General features: G+C 41.5%; 1 protein-coding gene and 1 pseudogene across 4 annotated transcripts in view; both read left to right on the top strand.

The window, feature by feature from the left end:
- The window catches only part of CTPS2 (CTP synthase 2), a 105767-nt gene that overhangs the window by 76130 nt on the left and 10976 nt on the right, over positions 1–18661 (top strand). For all 4 annotated transcript variants that reach the window (XM_063083503.1, XM_063083504.1, XM_063083505.1 and 1 more), the window contains 3 exons: positions 2068–2123; positions 6652–6748; positions 12184–12328. In XM_063083503.1, coding sequence (XP_062939573.1) covers positions 2068–2123; positions 6652–6748; positions 12184–12328 — 298 coding nt within the window. The remainder of the gene's footprint in view (positions 1–2067; positions 2124–6651; positions 6749–12183; positions 12329–18661) is intronic.
- LOC134366812 (apelin receptor early endogenous ligand-like) lies at positions 12712–12857 on the top strand (annotated as a pseudogene).

Below are 18661 nucleotides of genomic sequence, written 5' to 3'. Positions count from 1 at the left end.
ACAGGGTTTCGACTTTGCAAGATGAAAAGAATTCTGGAGATTGGTTGCCCAACAATGTGTATTTATTTTGGTGGCTGGCTGATACAGAGATCTGAACCCTTGACCTTGGCATTACAAGGCAGCACTCTAACCAACTGAGTTAACCAGTCAGCCCATAAACCCCATTTTACAGGTAAGGAAACTGAGGCAGAGAAGTTCAGTAATTTGCCCAAGCCACACATCTGTTAAATGCTGTAGTGGAATTTAGAGCCAGGCAGTCTGGCTCCAGAGTCACTACACCCCCTCGCCTCCTTCCTGTCACCTCTGAGATATCTTAGCAAACAGAGAGTCTGCCTTAAGCCAGGCAGCACTCATAAACCATGCAGCTCCAAAAGTCTGCATGATATCCTGCTAGTCCTGATGATACACAGGTGTAATTCCTTATATTCTAATTTGGAGATTTGTGCCATTTTCCTCACCATCTTTGGTGATAATGTCAGCAGATTCTGCTGTTGGATTTTCTGTGTCATCTCTTGTCATGAAAGAAGCAGAATAGAAATTTAGGACTTTATAGAAAAAGATCAGTGACAAAGTCAGAGGTCAAAGGAGACTTAAAATCCTCTCAAAGTTAGATCCAGATTGTTCAACTTCTTTTTTCTCTAACTTCCTGATGATATATACATGCCTCCATGTTTTCCCATTGTATATTATTGTGCTTTACTTCCCATTTTTCCTTTACTTTTTATGAACCAAGGTTTTAGTACAAAGGCTGTCCTGACTGACCCCTCTCTCAGTGGTATGTTGGAGCTCTGTCAAAGGAGCTCCCTGCCCCCACTATTCCTCTTTTTTCTAAAACACATACCTTAAATATTCACTGCCATTCATATCATCACCAGGGAGCTCAGTCTACACAAATAGAATTGGAAACAGAAGTTCAGTTGTGATCACTGATCATAGAGAGTCATATGCGAATACAAGTGATTTGCATTTGCTTGATCCAAGTCAAAAGCTCAAATGAAACACAAGGCAGTTATTTGGTCTTTCTTTGCTGAAACACCCTTTTCCAGCCTCATGATGTTTTTGACAGTCTGATTATCCCCTGCCTTTCGAACTGAGCACAGTTCCTGATTCTGTTGGAGTTTAAGATGACTTCTGGCACCAATGTCTTCTTGTCCCTTGGCTGTGTGCCTGGGGTCTGCATTCTGAGGACTGGTGCTGCGGGAATAGTCACTGGTCCCCTCAGACTGCTCCAGTGATGTAACCCACTTGGTTTTGGGGCCATCCTGCCACGTGCTCCAATGGGGCCGTTCTTGAGAGGTGTTTGGTGAGGGATTGACTCCTGTTCACCTGACACGTGGTCACTCAGCATGTCACTGAACACTGTCCCCATCGCCACATAGGTCCTGCCCAAGACACTGCCTTGAGCTGCAGCATCTGGGCTATGTGGGCATGTTTAAGCAGCTCCACAGGTGATTCTCAGCCAGACATCAAACCATAGGTTTACTTTTGAGGTGGGGCGTGGACTCCCGTGGCCAGTAGCAGGTGAAAATACGGAGGTGGCTGGTGTAATGGAGAAGCACTGGGCCCAAAATGGACGGTGCTGCCCAGCAGGCAGGGCTGTGGGTGTGCCACTTCCCTGCCCATGGTTTCGCTTTCTCTTGTAAAATGAGCTTCACTATGAATCTGCACTGAAGTGATGGCGTGAATGTAGATGTCTGCCAGTCTCACAGGCAGGGCTGTAAAAGGGCAGATCTGGGTATGAGGATACTTTCCCAAGTCCATGGAAAAATAGAATGAAAAGATAAATATGAATGTTTCCATGAACTTTCGGGCGTACCCTTGGATCACAGTGTGTTTCCCTGTAAGCAATAGTGGTGGCTTACTCAAGAATTGCTTTAGGTTTTGGAAGAAGCTATCACTGTCCTGTACTAGAAAAGAAGAAAATCTAGATTACTATCCGGAGTCTAGTTCATTTTTAGGCCTCTGACAGACAGAGGGAGATCAAAGAGGCTTCCTCTGCACATATGCCGTGGACATGGTTCTAAAGCTGATTACTCCAGTATTAATTTTACTCTTGTATCTTTACAGGGAAGCTTTATGGTGATGTTCCTTTTATAGAAGAAAGACACAGACATCGGTATGAGGTATGGCTTTCACATTGAATCACAGTGGAATATGGATGCTCAGTGCGAGGAACCCCAGTGATTATAAGCAAGCCTTCTGGAAAAGGTGTCCAGCCCCATGGTGTCTGTAGTGCTCAGGGAGGGCGTGCCAGATTCCCACAGTCTCCCACTTCCAGAGGAGGGGGGTGGCAGTGGGAAGACTGCTCTTCCTGGCTTTCCAAAGGCAGAATCTCTAAGTATCTGCACGTGGAGCCTATCAGCATTCTTTGTTGCTCTAACTCCTGTCTCCTAGACCAAGGTAAAGTCATTCCTTATCCTTAGCCCCTGCCCTTTATTTTGCCAGGTTTGGGAAAAGGAGACTTGAATCTTCTGAAAGGGAACCAAGTGTTTTTCGAAATAGGGGTGCATCCTGGGGTATTATGTGGTAGACTCTTGGTTTGGGAACCCTTTTGGAAGTTTACATTGAGCTTGAGGCTTAGTGTCACATGATTAAGAGAAGTTCATTGTTGAGAATGCCACCTGAGAAGTGTAGGTTTCCAGAAATGAAGATCGCCTATGCCAAGATTAATTAGTGCAGCAATTATGATGCTTTTGGCTACAAAGAACAGAAATTCCTGCTTGTTATTCACTCAAACCATCCTAAACAATAAGGACATTTGTTCTCTCAGGTAACAGGTAGTCCAGAGGTGGCACAGGCTCCAGGCATGGCACAGTCAGACTTCCTGCTGTCTCTGTGATTCTCCCTGGTCTGTGTGTCTGCATTGCCCTCAGGCTGGTCTCCCCCATAGTTGCCAGATAGCTGCAAGCAGCAGCTGAGATGACATGCGTCTCTTCCAGACAGGGCATTTTTCTTCAGTCTGATTGGATCAACTTGGATTACTTGCCCACCTGTGAACTAGTAACCATTTCCAGGGCAATGCTGAATGTCAGTGGGCTTAAACCTGGAGTTCTTGCAACATTTGTCTGCCAAGAAGGATGGGTTTATTATATTTGTCTTTAAACCAATTAGGAACAGCTTCTGAAGTGGGACAGATTGAGTCCCATGGGCATGTGGGGGTGGTATGGATACCAGAACAAGCCCAGGGCTCTGTTTTGAAGAAGGACCCAGGAATATCAATGCTGGGTAGGTTACGAACAGTGTCACTATGATGAAGGAACATAATTTGTTGAGTTTAGACCATCTTTGATCTTATTTCCACTGGCAACTGGTCCAACTGGTGGTGTAAAAACTATTCAGCTGTTTTTCCTAAGTGGTGATGAGAAGGTGTAAAAACTGCTGTGCACACAATAGTGTGGCCATTCATTCATTGCACCTCTGTGCATCTGGTATATACTGGAGACGGAAGGGGGAAAGAGAGAAACGGTCTCCCTCCTGTGCGGAAGCTTACATTCGAATTGGAGAGGACACAAAATAAGATAACTTAATAATTACGGATTAAATCATGTATTGGATAAGGGAATTATATTTAGACTATCTAAAGAACTCTTTTTTAAAAAAAATTTTATTGAATCATAATTGATTATACATATTTTGGGGGTTCAATGTTGATCAAATCAATATTACTTGTATATATATTGTTACAAATTATACTTATTCTTTATGCCCCTTGTCCAATCTCTCCCCACCCCCCATCCCTTCCCCACCTAATTACCCTAGATTTCTTCTCTCCTTCTGAAAGAGTAACAGTTACTCTGTTGATCTGTTGCCTAGATGATCTGTCCAATGCTGAGAGGTGTGTTCAGGTCCCCCAATATTATCATAGAGCAGATGCTTCTTCTGTCACTCTGGAAGGGGCTGTGTGGAGAAAGACATTCACTTCTTTTCTTTGGTCTCTGCTGGTGACTCCCCTTGTGTCAGTGCACTCCAGGGGCTGGTGGACCATATGCGTGGTGGTTGTGGTGTCTAGCCGCTTTTGCGGCAGCTGTGGTTATTGTAGTGGCTGTGGTGGGCCACCCACATGGAACTGATGTTTTTGGCATGCTCCTTGGTGCTGGCGGTGTGCCTGGTTGTGTGTGGGGGGGTACAGTCCCTGGCTCTATGCTTCAGGACCCTGGGTAGGCCCTGAGGCACTGGCAGTGTGCCTGGTTGTTGGGGGGGTTCTGGTCCCTGCCTCTATTCCTCAGGTCCCTGGGTGGGCCTGGAGGTGCTGGTGGTGTGCCTGGGCCAGAACTAATTTTTTGCCCTTTGCTTACTTCTAAAATGGGGAAACTTCCTGTGAGGACCAGTACTTGAGCTGTGTGGTTTCGCTAAGTTGCTGCTTTGCTGCTGATTCCCTAGGGAAAGCTTTTTGTGTAGCTCAGGTTTTAGTGGCTGACTTTATAGGTACTTCCAGCGCTCTAGATACCTGGTGTACTTGGGTTGTATAGAAACTCTGATCTGGGCCTGAGTTTTATCATCAAACTGCACCCCATGCAATTCTATATTCCTGACCAGCCTCCTCTGAGTGGTTCTATGCTGATTGGGAGGCAGATCAGCTGTCCATGCTGTGCCTCAGTGTTTCCCTAGTGGGCCCATCTCCCCCACTGCCTGTGCTGCAAACATTTCCCATGGGATGGGCCATGTCCCAGTCGTCCCTTGTGATGACTCACTGGCCTCTGAGTGGCTCCTTTTTTTCAGTTGTTCTGGCTCCTCGCTCCTATGTGGGTCGACGGGAACCATATTAGTGGTTCTGTTGGCTTGGGGGCCACCAAGGCCCTCTTCTCCCCTGCCGCCTCCAAGCAACTCCATCTGAAAGGCACAGCTATGGTTTTTGCCAGCTCCTGCTCCATGCACTCAGCAGCTCTAGCCTTAAAGCGGCTGTGGCACAAAATGGTTGGCGCAGTTTTTTCTTTCTCTCATCATGTCTTCTCCTGCCTTCATGCACTCTGTAGGTCTCTCCTCCTCTTTCCCTGAGCTCTTGCAGCCCCAGCTTGGCTGTTGCTATTTTATAGTTGTAAATTGGTTGATTTGTGGGAGAGAGTGACTCTGGGGACTGTCTATTCTGCTATCTTGACTGGAAGCCTAAAGAACTCTTATACCTCAATAATGAATAGTGGCAAAGGATCTGAATAGACATTTCTCCAAAGAAAATATACAGATGGCCAATAGGCACATGAAAAGATGCTCAACATCATTAGTCATTGGGGAAATGCAAATCAAACCACAATGAGATTCCACTTCACCCCCACTAGGATGGCTATAATCAAAAGACAGACAATAACACGAGTTGGTGAGGATATGGCATAATTAGAGCCTTCCTATGCTGCTGGTGGGAATGCCATATGGTGCAGCCACTTTGGCAAATCATCTAGAAGTTCCTCAAAAGCTCAAACGTGGAGTTACCATATGACCCAGCAATTTCACTCGTAGGTATATTCCCAAGAGAAATGAAAACATATGTCGACACTAAAACTTGTATATGAATGATCATAGCAGCATTATTCGTGATAGCCAAAAAAGTAGAAGCAAATGTTTACTAACTGATGAACGGATAAGCAAAATGTAGAATATTATTTAGCCACAAAAAGGTATGAAGTACTGATCCATGCTACAACGTAGATAAACTTTGAAAACGTTATGCTAAGTAAAAGAAGGCAGTCACCAAAAACCACATATGGTATGATTCCATTAATATGAAATGGCCAGGATAGGCAAATCTATAAAGACAGAATGTAGATTAGTGGTTGCCAGGGGCAGGGCCTGATAGGGGATGATGGTTAAAGGGTACAGGGTTTATTTTTGAGTTGATTGTGGTGATGGTTACACACCTCTGTGAATATACTAAAAAGCATTAAATTGTATGCTTTAAAAATGGGTGATTTGTATGCTATATGAATTATATCTTGATAAAGCTGTTAAAAACGGAAAAAGTTACAAATTTTGAGAACTGGGATAATGTTAAAAAGGTAAAATGAAAGCATGTGGGGTTAAGATGACAAAGGACTGTTGGACCCTGCTTTGATTTTAGATGGAGAAGCACTTTCAGTGAAGGAGAGGCTGAGAAGGAGCCCTCAAGTCTGGGAAAGGGCTAGCAGTGACATGAGTGAGGGATGCGGCCGTGAGCTAGCTCAGCAAATTGTCGTCCCTAACCAGTATTTTAGTAGAAAAGTTGTTCCAAGCTTCTCTTTAGAACTTTTATGTAACTACATGTAAAGAAAGCACTGGGGTTAGTCACAAGGGATATAAGATTGTTTGAATCCTCCAGCAGATTTGTGATTTGAGGAGAGAGAGTTAAGTACACGTTACTCAAGAGAAGAAACAAATATGGGGACGGCTATACATAGCTAGTCTCAAGGTTCCGAGTCAGAATATCTGTGTCACTGTCCTACTTTTGAATCTCATCTTTGGGTGATAGAAGGTGGGTCTCTCAGATTTAGGTGCTGTGATTAGCCTTTATATCTCAGGTTCACCATGAGTTTAAAATTAGGCTCTGGGCATTGAATAGAGAAATTAACTGCTAGCTAGAGGATTCCTGAAATGGAAAATCTACCCAGTTGAAGAAACTTTCCATAAACCGATATATCTATATGGCACTGTGGCCCAAAGACACTTCATTTCTTGTTTTTCCAGGTGAATTCTAACTTCATCAGCCAATTTGAGCAGAAGAACTTAAAGTTTGTAGGTCACGATGTGGCTGGGGAGAGGATGGAAATCATCGAACTGGCAAGTAAGTGGGCTCTTTGATTTTGAAAAGCTTCGTGGTGAGCTAACATCTTTTTGTGGACCACAGACTAATTCGAGACCAGTTTGTTTGTTCTCCGTCTTTTCCTTTCTCCTTTGAAGTCCATAAGCAACTACAAAGTGCTTGAAGAAACAGACTGCTTATAGTCCTAATCATTATGGTGCTATTAACCTGAACCCACCCCCTTCTGGGGTTTCTCCTGTGTGCTAGCCTCTAGGTTGGGTGCTCTGGGGGGCTGTCTGCTTGCTCTCCTGCTTTGAGGAAGGGTGGCCAAGTGCCCCCCTCGCTGCTGGCAACTGGGGTTGATGTCTGTGGCGTGAGGGGCCTGGCTCCTCTCCTGCCCGTCCCCACGGATTCTGCTCCATGGTCAAGCTCAGGCCAGTCATTTCACTTCTGAACACTAACTGCTGCACTCAGAGTTCTTTCTAAGACCAAAGAGAACACAGGCAAAAGGATGGGATTGCTACAGAGGAAAAGCACCGAAGAAGTTGTTTGTGGCTGGGCTGGGAGCACAAGTACAAACCTTATATTCATTATTGACGAGACAGAAGGCAGTGTTCTCACTCCCATCTGGAAGGACGTGGCGAGCCCAAGGTCACAGCTGGTCTCAGCCCTTTGTCTTGACGTTCTAGCCCAGGGGTTGGCAAACTACTGTGTGGGGGCCAAATCCAGCCTGAAGTCTGTTTTGTAAAACAGTTCGTGAGGTAAGAATGGCTTTTATATTTTAAATGGTTAAAAGGAATTTTAAGAAGAATAGTATTTGTGACACTTGAAAATCATAAGAAATTCAAATTTCAGTGTCTATAAATAAAGTTTTATTGGGACACAGTGCAAGGGCAGAAAGGTGTTACCTTTTCCTCCCCCATCCTGAGGGTCACAGCCAACACTCCTATGACAAAAGACAAGCATAAATTCTATTTAATTTGAGTTTTACATGACACAGGAGGCTTTAAAAATGAAGACCTGAAGATCCAGGGAAAACTGTCTCTTTTTATACTTAAGTTTGATGGCGAATGAACAGCTGTGTGGAAATGTGATTGGACAAAAGGATATGATCTGATAGTGATAGACTGAGGAGGAGAACCCAGCAAGGCCTGTCTGTTCAGATTGTTCCTGGCCCCTCTGTGCAGCATTCCTTCCTCTGGGTATGGGACAGGACCCTCTGGAATGAGGGTCTTATGACCTACTATGAGGTGAGGTAGGTCAGAGAATTTATGGCCAGCTCTCACGCAGAAAGGTGGGGAAGGTCAGAGCAACCATCTTGCTTCTGAAGCCTTCTCAATCTCCTGCAGTTCATAGTATTCTGGGGTAGCGTTTTCTGAGCCCTGACAGCAGCCACACTCATTTATGTATTATCTATGGCTGCGTTTTATGTTACACTGGCAGAGATGAGTAGTTGGGAAAGAGACCTTATGACCTGCAAAGCCTAAAATATTTGCTTTACTTGGCCCTTTACAGAAATTTTGCCAACCCCTGGTCTAGACCCCCATGGATACACTTCATTTAACTAACTTGAAGTTAACATTTCCAGGTGCCTCCTTGTCCTGTTTATCTGGATGTTCTCTTGACACTTCCATCTCAACTTATTTAAAGCTCAATTTACATGCTCTCCACACTAGTTCTTCCTCCTGACTATTTCTGTGAACGTATTGTCCATCTCCTCATCCAGGGTTTCTCCCCCTTGCTACCATTGATGTTTGGAACGGGCTCATTCTTTGTGGTGGAGACTGTCCTGTGCACTGTGGGGTATTTGGCAGTACCCCTGGCCTAGCCTCTACTCACTAGATGCCAGTAGCATCTCCTCCCCCATCTCCCCACCCCCAGTTGTGACAACCCAAGCCATTTCCAGACATTGTCAAATGTCCTTGGGGGCACATTTGCCCCTGGTTGTGAACCACTCTCTTAGACAATCAGCCTTGAAATTGGACTTATTAGCTCTTCTTCCCCTTCATACTGCAACCCGTAATCAGTTGTCAAGTCCTGTAGATTCTGCCTCTGGAAAGAAATGCTTGAGATTGCATTCCCATCCCTACCACCCTAGTCCCGGTGCATGGTGACTCCGACCCAGACCTGTCCTCTAGTCCTTTCCTGCCTCTAGGCTCTCCCCTCTCCAGTACCTCCTAACAAGGACAAGGCTCTGGCTGTGCATTGCGGGTGACGCTAATTTATTGGTATGCCACTCTTATTTATTGAATGCTAAGTATGTACAGGATACTCTGAAAATAGTAGCATGATGTTCTAGAACCTACTTTTCAGCCTATATACTTAGGCTCTTGATAAACTGGACTAGTTACTCTTTTTCTAACTTTGCTACTTTTTTCTCCATCTTAGCCCAAGCCACTATTCTCTCCTTCAAATGCCTTGTCTCTGTTTCTTTTCCTTTCTGTCTCTAATCTGTTCAAGTACATAAGGAGTCCTGAGCAGGGAGAGAATTGAAGTCAGAGAAGGCTGCTTTGAACATAGTAGCATTTTACCTGGACCCTGAAAGAGGGAAAGCAATGGACATGTAGTGTGCACTCACTAGATGCTTGTCACTAGACCTCTCGCTAGAGACTCTGCATTCCAATGTAACTTAGAAAGCATGCGATGTTATTTTCACCGTACAGAGGAGACTGGTGTGCAGAGAGACTAAGTAACCTGTGCAGGGCCATCTAGTAGTCATAGGCGGGGCTGGAGCAAACCCAGGTCCTTGCTTCCTTCTGCCACCACCCATGTGGGATTTTATTTTCCTCTTGTTTTCATTGGGCTCTCCATCTAAGATTATCAATCCATGCCTAGAGTTTTGAATTAGAATAGTGAGGATGTATTACCAGGAGTCTTTCTGGATGGGAAATGCCCATCATTTAGAATTAAAGTCTGGATCACTGTTTGGTATTGGAGCCTCTTAAGTCTTTCTAGCATGTAAGAGGACAGATAATTTCTTGAGCAAATTACTACATATCTGTGGGTTCTGCATCTGCAGATTCAACCAATTGTGGATTGAAAATATTTGGGGAAAAAAACAATAAAAAATAACAGTAAAAAATAATGCAAATTAAAAAATGATATAGCATTAACAACTATTTACATAGCAATAACATTGTATTAGGTATTATAATTAATCTAGAGATGATTTAAAGTATACCAGAGGATGCATGTAGATTATATGCAAATACTACACTTGAGCATAGGAGGATTTTGGTATCCATGGGGTCCTGGGCCCAATCCCCAAAGGATCCCAAGGATGACTGTATTTGTTTACTTTGTTCATGTACTTATTTTCTCAGAATTCTCCTGGTTCTCGTCACTGCCAGCAAACACAAGCCTCTATAGATTCTCATTGATGCTTTCAAATTTCACATGGATTGGAAAGGAAATGAGAGCCACTGTAAAACCTTGCAATTTTAAAAAGCTGATTGCAAGGGAATTCATTTTATTAAGGAAAATCCTCCAGAAGATTTTGATCTTAGGTACCCCCTAGAAGCATATCCATGAATCTCTACCATTCCTAAAGGGTTCTAATAGGAACAACAAAGTTTGAGATTAGTATAATGTCAGTCAGAATTTGGTTCAAAGCAATTAAGAGCATTATTTTAAAGGCACTTTGTCTGACTGATAGAACATCATCAAAATAAAAACTTTTTTAGTCTGTCCTCATATGGGCAAAGATGAATTTTTTGGATAGTGACTCAGAGCAACGCTTCAGTCATTGAAATATTCTGTTCCTGGCTATGACATGATCCATCACTCAGCTTCTGTCTGTAGTGGCACAAAAACACAATTACGGTCTGCTTCTTTCAAAGTCATCCCTAGATGCTATGCTGTAAGATTTATCATGTCTTATATTTAAAGCTACGTTGCTCAATTTCTTCTCTAAGTGCAGATGACTTCTTTTCTTGAGGGGACACATTCCTGGGAGAAGGTGGCATTCCCTTCACCAAGCTTTCATGCTTGAGTGTCCCTTTAATTCAAGGAGGCTTTTTCTTAGATGTAGAAGATTTCTACACTGGATTTTTCTGAGATCAGAGCTGTCTAATAGAACTTGCTGCAATGATGGAACCATTCTGCCTGTTCAATATGGTTGCCACTAGTCACATGTTGCTAGGGAGCGCTTGAAACGTGCTCCGTTACTTTTAGTGAATTTAAGTAGCCACATGTGGCTAGCGACGACCATTTTGTATAGCAGAGCTTTAAATGATACCTGTAGGAGTGTAGAAGGAAATTCAATCATCATTTCCTTATTATTGTAGCAGTAGCTTTGGGTCTCCAGTGGTAAGTGATGGGAATTTGTGATTTGAATTCCATAGCAGATTTTTAGATCATTTGATAAAGCATCTCATTGAAAGCTTTAAAGTTATCTTTACTTCCTCCTATAAAACTGATTATATTTTATTATCTTCAGTTTGATACCTATAGCAATTAAAATGATTTTTCAAAGTTGGGAATACAGCATACTGATCATGCTCTGTACTATAGTAATTATGGGCTTAGAGAGTTGCCCGAACTATGTGCTTCCTGCTATGGGAATAAACATAGTTTTTTAGCGTTCTGATTGCATGGGAAGGAATTTGGAGTCCTAGAAAATCTCTACTCAGATTTGGAAATGTCCATTTAATTCTCACCATTCCAAAATGGGATTCTAGATACCTGGGAAAAGCTACTTTTCTGTTTCTATTACCTCTAGGAGATTCGAATTGCTCATATAGAGGCTTCTTCCAACCCTCAATATGAAAAGAGCTTAATTTTCCCCTCAATAATGTCAGTAATATATGCTTAATGTAAAGGTTCACACAATACAGAAAAGCATATGGAAGAAAAAAATAACTTGAACTCTTACTGCCTCAAGCCATCACCACCATTAATGGGGTGAAAGGCCATCCTTTTATCACACAGAGACTCTTCATTGCAAGGGATAAGTTGGCACAGGCTGAAATATGAGCACCAGTCTGGTTTTATGGATTAATATCCAATGTGAAGCTGTGACTAGAAAAGTAGTTGTCCTTGCTGCATTCCCAGGGCCTGGGACTTCCCAGTACACTGGGTCAGCATTGTGTTGGTTTGTCCCAGGAGACCCTTCTCTGGGAGAGGACAAGACCTTGTAGGAAATGGCCTGAAGCCATCTAAGAGAATGAATGACCCAGGGTTATCCTAAAGTCTGAGGGACACCAAGGAAATATAGCCGTCTGAAGTCCGTGAAGGACCTTCCGAAGGCTCACTTTAACACTTTCCACAAACAAAAATTTGTGTCTTTTACTGAGTGAGGTGAGTTTTGCAATTTGGAATTCTACTCAGAAATGGATCATGAAAGCAACTGACGATGATGATAACAAATTAAATAATCGTCTTAGCATTTTATGTTTTCTTATTCAAAGATAAGAAGAGCTTGAAAGCAGTTCTCGTGTTTGTCTGCTTCAATCGCGTCATGGCTGTTCTCATTTCAGATCATCCCTATTTTGTTGGTGTCCAATTCCATCCCGAGTTTTCTTCTAGGCCGATGAAGCCTTCCCCTCCATACCTGGGGCTGTTACTTGCGGCAACTGGAAACCTGAATGCTTACCTGCTACAGGGATGCAAACTGTCTGCCAGGTAACCAGCTTACTGTTCCTAGCAATGACCCAAGATGCACAGGTATTAACATCTTAGGTTTCTAATATCCTTATAGATTTTTTTTTAAGTCATTCATTTTTTTTCTCTTAAACATAATTTTTTTATCTTAAAGAAAATAATTGAATCACACCTACAGCAGTAATATGTCAGCTGTCCAAATCCTGCTGCTGACGTTGGGTATTATTTTAGAAACTTTTAATCCTGTCCAATGTGATCATTAACCTTTCTGGAAAATGCAGCTGACAGTTCTCTGAGGTTTGTCATTAGAATGTGAGGAGAGCCACACAGATATTGCACAGACTATTCACAGACTGTTTGGTTTACTTTGAGAACTATTGCTCCAGTTTTGTGTGGCAGAAAAAATGAAATTTCAACAATTCTTCTAAGTATTTTTTATTTTTATGATGAATCTTCTCCTTATCCATGGACGGAGACCAGCTAATTTGGCCATGAGAAGAAAATTCAGAGGAGATGTAGGCCTCTCCATTCACGAGTGCCCTTCCCCTGAGATTTGTCTAGCTAAGTTCACCAGGTCTGCCAGAAGAAGAGGAGGAGTGAAGGAAAGATGCCCAACCACCCAAAAGAACTTCATTATGGTAATAGTGTGATTGCTCAGAAGTTTCTGTACAAAAACAAGTCATTTGAAAGCACCTTGGATGGTTTATTAGTTTCATAGGATTCTCTTCTTCCTGGTTTCTCTTTAGAGAGAACATAACGTAAATTCACAAATGATTCTGGTCTGAATCAGCACAATGATTTCCCTGCATAACAAAAATCTTTCATCTTTTCTGCACATTACTATTCTTACATTGGTTAAAATAAAATGCTTCTTAATGTCTTAAAACTCTCTAGTGGTAAAAAGAGCAACAACTTAAAATTTTTTCTCTCGTACTCCTATGATTCTCCAAAAGCATAACCTTTGTATATATCTGAGTGATTTAAAAAAAAATGCCAAATCAGAAATCAATTGCATTGACCATTTGGCTTTGCAGAATAGAGAGAAAATAATTGGTTCACTGATTATTTACATAAGGAGACTAAGAAAGAAGATATTATTGCTACCAATTTTATATGATTGGCTTTAATGTTTATGAAAGTATTATTTTTATTTTATAAGTAATGGCCGGTTGAAGTTGCAAAAGAAAACATAAAATACTAATTGTAATTCATTTTATTTTAAAACAGAAATGTTCATTTCTGAATTTTTTTCATCATGTAATTATAAGAAGCCAATCTTTGTTCCTTCGAAGTTCTATTTTATGTTCTTGATTATTGTATAGATAGCTTCCCGAAAGGGACCACTTAAGGTTAACACCTAACATACAATTATGCTAATGAGGTCCTAAGCAGGGTAATATCTGTATCTAGCAGATGAGAGCTCATCATTCTAATAGGATTTGCTTTGGCGCTGTACAAACTGTGATGGTGAGACATGTAAATAAAAAACAGAAGGTATTTAGGGATATGATTACTCAAAAATAAAGCTATCCTGTCTAAATCTGAATGCATTGATAACTAGGTGTTCCCAAATTGTTAAATTATGCTCTTAATTTGTATTTGTTGAAAGACTGTTAGCTTTGTGCCACAGTTTTCATCTTACCATAAGTTAATCATAGATAAGAAATTAATAAATTCATAACTTGACTAGAAGTTTTCCTTTGTAAGTATTATAGAGTGGGAGAGGCTGTAAGCCATTAAGCCTCATTTTGCTCAAATAAATGGTTGGGATTAACAGAAAAAAAAAAAAGAAACTTGTCATTTTGAAAAGTGAAGAATGGGATTTTCTTTTGTTGATTCTTCAATTACTATATTTGAATATTTTAAATGTTTATTGGTTTTTGTTTTATGAATAGCCTGTTTATATTCTTTACCCTTTTTTTCCTTTTGCCATGGCATACTATTCCTTACTGATTGGTAAGCTCTTTATATATAAAGGACATGAGTCTTTTGTTAGGTTGCAAATATTTTTTGAAAGTGACTTTGCTTTTCTTCTAAGCTGTTAATGTTGCTTTTATTCTGCTTAGAGAATTTTAGATAAGGACTTTAAATTTATGTAGTCAAATCTTTTACTTTTAAGGATTCTGCCTTTAGTATAATGCCTAATGTCTTTCCCTATGGAAATATTATGTAAGTAATAACCCATTATGTTTCCCTCTAGCACTTTTATGTTTTCAGTTTTATACTTTAAACCTATAATCTATATGGACTTTATTTTCAGTGAAGTGTGTGAGGTAGTGATCTGACTCCCCCTCTCCTCTGCCAAATTGCTAGTAAGTTGAGTAATTTGGATTTGTTTTAAGGATTTCTATTTTATTCCATTGATGATTTCATCTCTTATACCTGAACCTCTACCACCCTTTTCATTATCATAGCATCATTGTAAATCAAGACCTTATCTACCCAGCTCCCATTTTATTAAATTTTTAAATTTATTTTGCTATTCTTCCAGGTGAACTATACAACGATTTTTATTTATTTATTTATGTATGTATGTATGTATGTATTTTATTTTATTTTATTTTATTTTATTTTATTATTATTTGTTTTTTTAAAAGATGACCGGTAAGGGGATCTTAACCCTTGACTTGGTGTTGTGAGCACCACGCTCAGCCAGTGAGCGAACCGGCCATCCCTATATGGGATCCGAACCCGGGGCCTTGGTGTTCTCAGCACCACACTCTCCCGAGTGAGCCATGGGCCGGCCCTTATACAATGATTTTTAAGTCAGGTTTGAATAAAAAATTCCTTAGTGATTTTCACTGAAATTTCATTACATTTAAATATTAGTTTGGGGAAAACTTATCCTTACTGCTTCTCATCCAAGAATATTGTATATGATAACATTTTTGGGGGGTTCCCCTTTACCCTCCTGGGGCTCCCCCAATCTATAATAACTTTATTTATTTATTCTTAACCCTTGACTTGGTGTTGTCAGCACCACGCTCTCCCAAGTGAGCAAACCGGCCATCCCTATATAGGGATCTGAACCCGTGGCCTTCGTGTTATCAACACCACACTCTCCCAAGTGAGCCATGGGCCAGCCCCTATAATAACTTTAAATGTGGAGAGAAGATGACAGAATATCATAGACTTAGGTAGGGTAGTTACCAAAATAACCAGATATATGTTGTTTAGGTTACCATTGCCAACCCTCATCCTAGCAAACAACCCTCGCAGTATTGCAGTTGAGGGCTGCCCGGATTTGTGTGTGGAGCATATGTATGTGCTTGTGTTACACAAGCCTGCTTATTAGTGGCATTACCTGCTAGGAGAAGACCCAGCTGTCTAGCATTTCCTTTACCCGTGTGTTCGTATGGGAACAGCTTTACATATTTTGCATGTCAGATGTCTTACTGAATTAACGATCACTCCTTGCAATCTCAAACCAGTGCACTGGCTTTCCAACTATGCCTGCAGAGCCGGAGTCTGGGATGCCATGAGGAGTAGGCTGAGGGGGCTCCCGGCTCTTTCCTTCTTCCCTTGAGCAGCTCCACTGTATCTGGCTCACGTGCCATGATTCTGCATAAGAGATTTCATATGAAGAAGAGCTTCCTGTGTTCTAAGGCTGCACGGCTTACATAGCAGATTAGGAATTCCAATGTGGTCCAATGTCGAAGGGTCCCTGTGACCCTTCGCAGCCACTGTATGGTCTCCATTATTTCAGGTTCTCCCTTGTGAAAGGAGGGTGACAGTGGAGCAAGTCAGATGGCTGCAAGAAATGATTCGCTCATAACTATCTGGCTGTTTGCAAGTATCAACTAATAATATATGCTTGTTGTCTGGTGTGTGTGGATTGCCTGCTTGTGTGCTGGATGGCCTGCCGATTCCTGTGTGGAGGCTGGTGGTCTCTAGGTAAAGCTCCCTGGCAGTTTCTGAGCAAAGTGACTGCTTGCTAGCAACTCCTGAGTAAAGTACGACAGTATATATTGGAGAGAAGGAAAGACCTCTTCTCAAAACTCTGATGCTGGTATTGGAATTACAGCTGACTAGTAGGCATCCATGGTAGCGAGCAAATTCCTATTTATCAACCACAAACCGATGCATTCCTTGGGGGCAGCCAGCATCTTATTTGTCTTTGTTTCCCTGGCTTTCTAGCATACAGGGGTTGCTTATTACCCATGAAAGTAATAAATGCAGGTAGCAGGGGAGAATGGGTATAGTCTAGTCTAATCCTGACACCTTGCAAGGGGCTTTCCAATTAAGAATGGTGACTATGAGTTATTCCAGTGACAGACACCAGGATTCCGGAGGCATTTTGCAATTTAACTCCGCTCTGCCCAGCTCTATGGGATTAGTGAGCTTTGAAAAGCAAATGAGTACTTTGATGGCCAGGCTCTAATGTACATTGACTTGGGGTTGTATTTCTGTCAAATAAGATTACTGCTCGTAATCAACCCCAAACAAATGTGACAAGGAATATGGACACTAGAACAATGACTTCTTTCTCAGAAGTTTGCTCTGATGATATTCAACTGTATGGCACACACACAGCCAATGTCTTTAAAGGAAGGAGTGTAAACATCCCTGGCTTTGAGTAAGTACACCTGAGCTGTAACCGCTGCATCCTGTGCAGTGGAGAACATTTATCCTTCAGTGCCTGGAAAGTTGCAATAATAATACTATTCTGGGATTTAGAGCTGGTGAGCTAAATTTTCAGCTACTCCATTATGAACAGAATGACAATCAGTTATGAGGACCAGTTCCACTTGGCTTTAAACTTGTTGTGGTCTGGTCAAGGGCATAACAGTTTTAAGGTAGTACTTCTTAGGTTTTTAAATTTATTTATTTATTTATTAAATTGACATATATATACTTATGGGTACAGAGTAATATTTTTTTGATACATATTTTTTAGGTTTTTATGAGCTACTTAAAGTACTACAAAATCAAACCTAAAAGTCTTGTTTTGGGGGTACCTCAAGACCCCCCACATATTCAGTGATTCACTAGAAGGAATCAGAATATAGTTGTACTCACAGTGAATATTTATTACAGTGACACAGTAACATGCACAGTGGGATCAGTAAGGGAAAGGATGTAAGTGGGGTCTGAAGAAATCCAGCTGCAGGTTTCCTACGCTCTCTCTCTCCTGTGATGTAGAAATCCCCCCTTCCAGCAACGGAAATGCAACAGCACATGTGTGAGCCTGTTTGAGACTCAGACTTGAGGGGTTTTACTGGCCTGGTCACATAGGCACTCTCTGCTTAGCACGTATCAAAATTCCAGACTCCCAGAACGAAAGCAGTGGCTCACCATAAATCACATTGTTTGTACAAACAGCCTCGGTCCCGTGAAACGACCTTATCAGTTAGTAACAGATCACACATCCCAAAAGCCTTGTTCTCAGACACCAGCCAAGGACCAACCCTGCAGGCAGACCCTTCTAAAAAGAGCAGCTTGAGGTCTATTAACTCTTTTTTGCGCAAGTCTAATAAACTATTTTTAGAATAAATAAATCCTCTGGAAGACCTGTGTGCTTGCAAGTCTTATGGGAAAATATGTTCCATGAAATACATCATTGTAATTCTTTGCTGATTATCTCTCCTCTGGTGTCTAAACATAATTTGTCCCATGTATAAAAGGTAACCACAAATTTGCATGATCCTGCTGACGTATAGTGTAATTAAATCAGATTGCTTCATGTAATTGTAAGAAAAAAATTTTAGGAGACTTATTATACTAAATAAAAACACAAAGGTGCCTGTAATTGCGGGTTCTTTATTATCTAGAAACAAAGGACACAATCTCTGTCCAGAATACCATTTTTAAGCAACAAAAGGGATTGCAGTGTAAAGTTCATAGGTTATTTTTCAGCACATGTGTGTCTGTGGCTGCCCTGCAAGGCTCTTCGGAGCAATCACTGTACACCAAGTTTTGGACAACTTCCAGCTTTTGTAATGCTGGCATTTACCATGCACGTTTGTCAGGACACAGTAAAACTCTGTTGCTTAGATAGTGCTTGTTCTATGTCAGAAAGCAAGAGTTTCAATGGGGTTCAGTCTGTAGTTCACAGAAATGCAGCACTTTGGGGGAACATGTTTTTGAAGTATAGAATCCGAATCTTAAGACATTTAAGTAGCATTTTGGTCTATGTTTAGGAGCTTGGATTCCATGTCTTCACCCAACATTTAATATCTATTGTGCAGAGAAATCATCATTTTGTAGCAAAACAGGAGGCAGGGTGGTGCAAAAACAACAGGAGGAAAGGTGCTCAGTGATTTTTCTGTATTTGCTTGACTGTTTAAGACCAAACCGAGAAGTTTAAATTACTTCATAATGACAGGGTCCTTAAAGGAAGTACATTCCTGGAGC

Source organism: Cynocephalus volans, chromosome X (assembly GCF_027409185.1).
Source record: "Cynocephalus volans isolate mCynVol1 chromosome X, mCynVol1.pri, whole genome shotgun sequence".
Classification (NCBI taxonomy): domain Eukaryota; kingdom Metazoa; phylum Chordata; class Mammalia; order Dermoptera; family Cynocephalidae; genus Cynocephalus; species Cynocephalus volans.
This window is presented reverse-complemented; position numbering and strand designations above follow the sequence as displayed.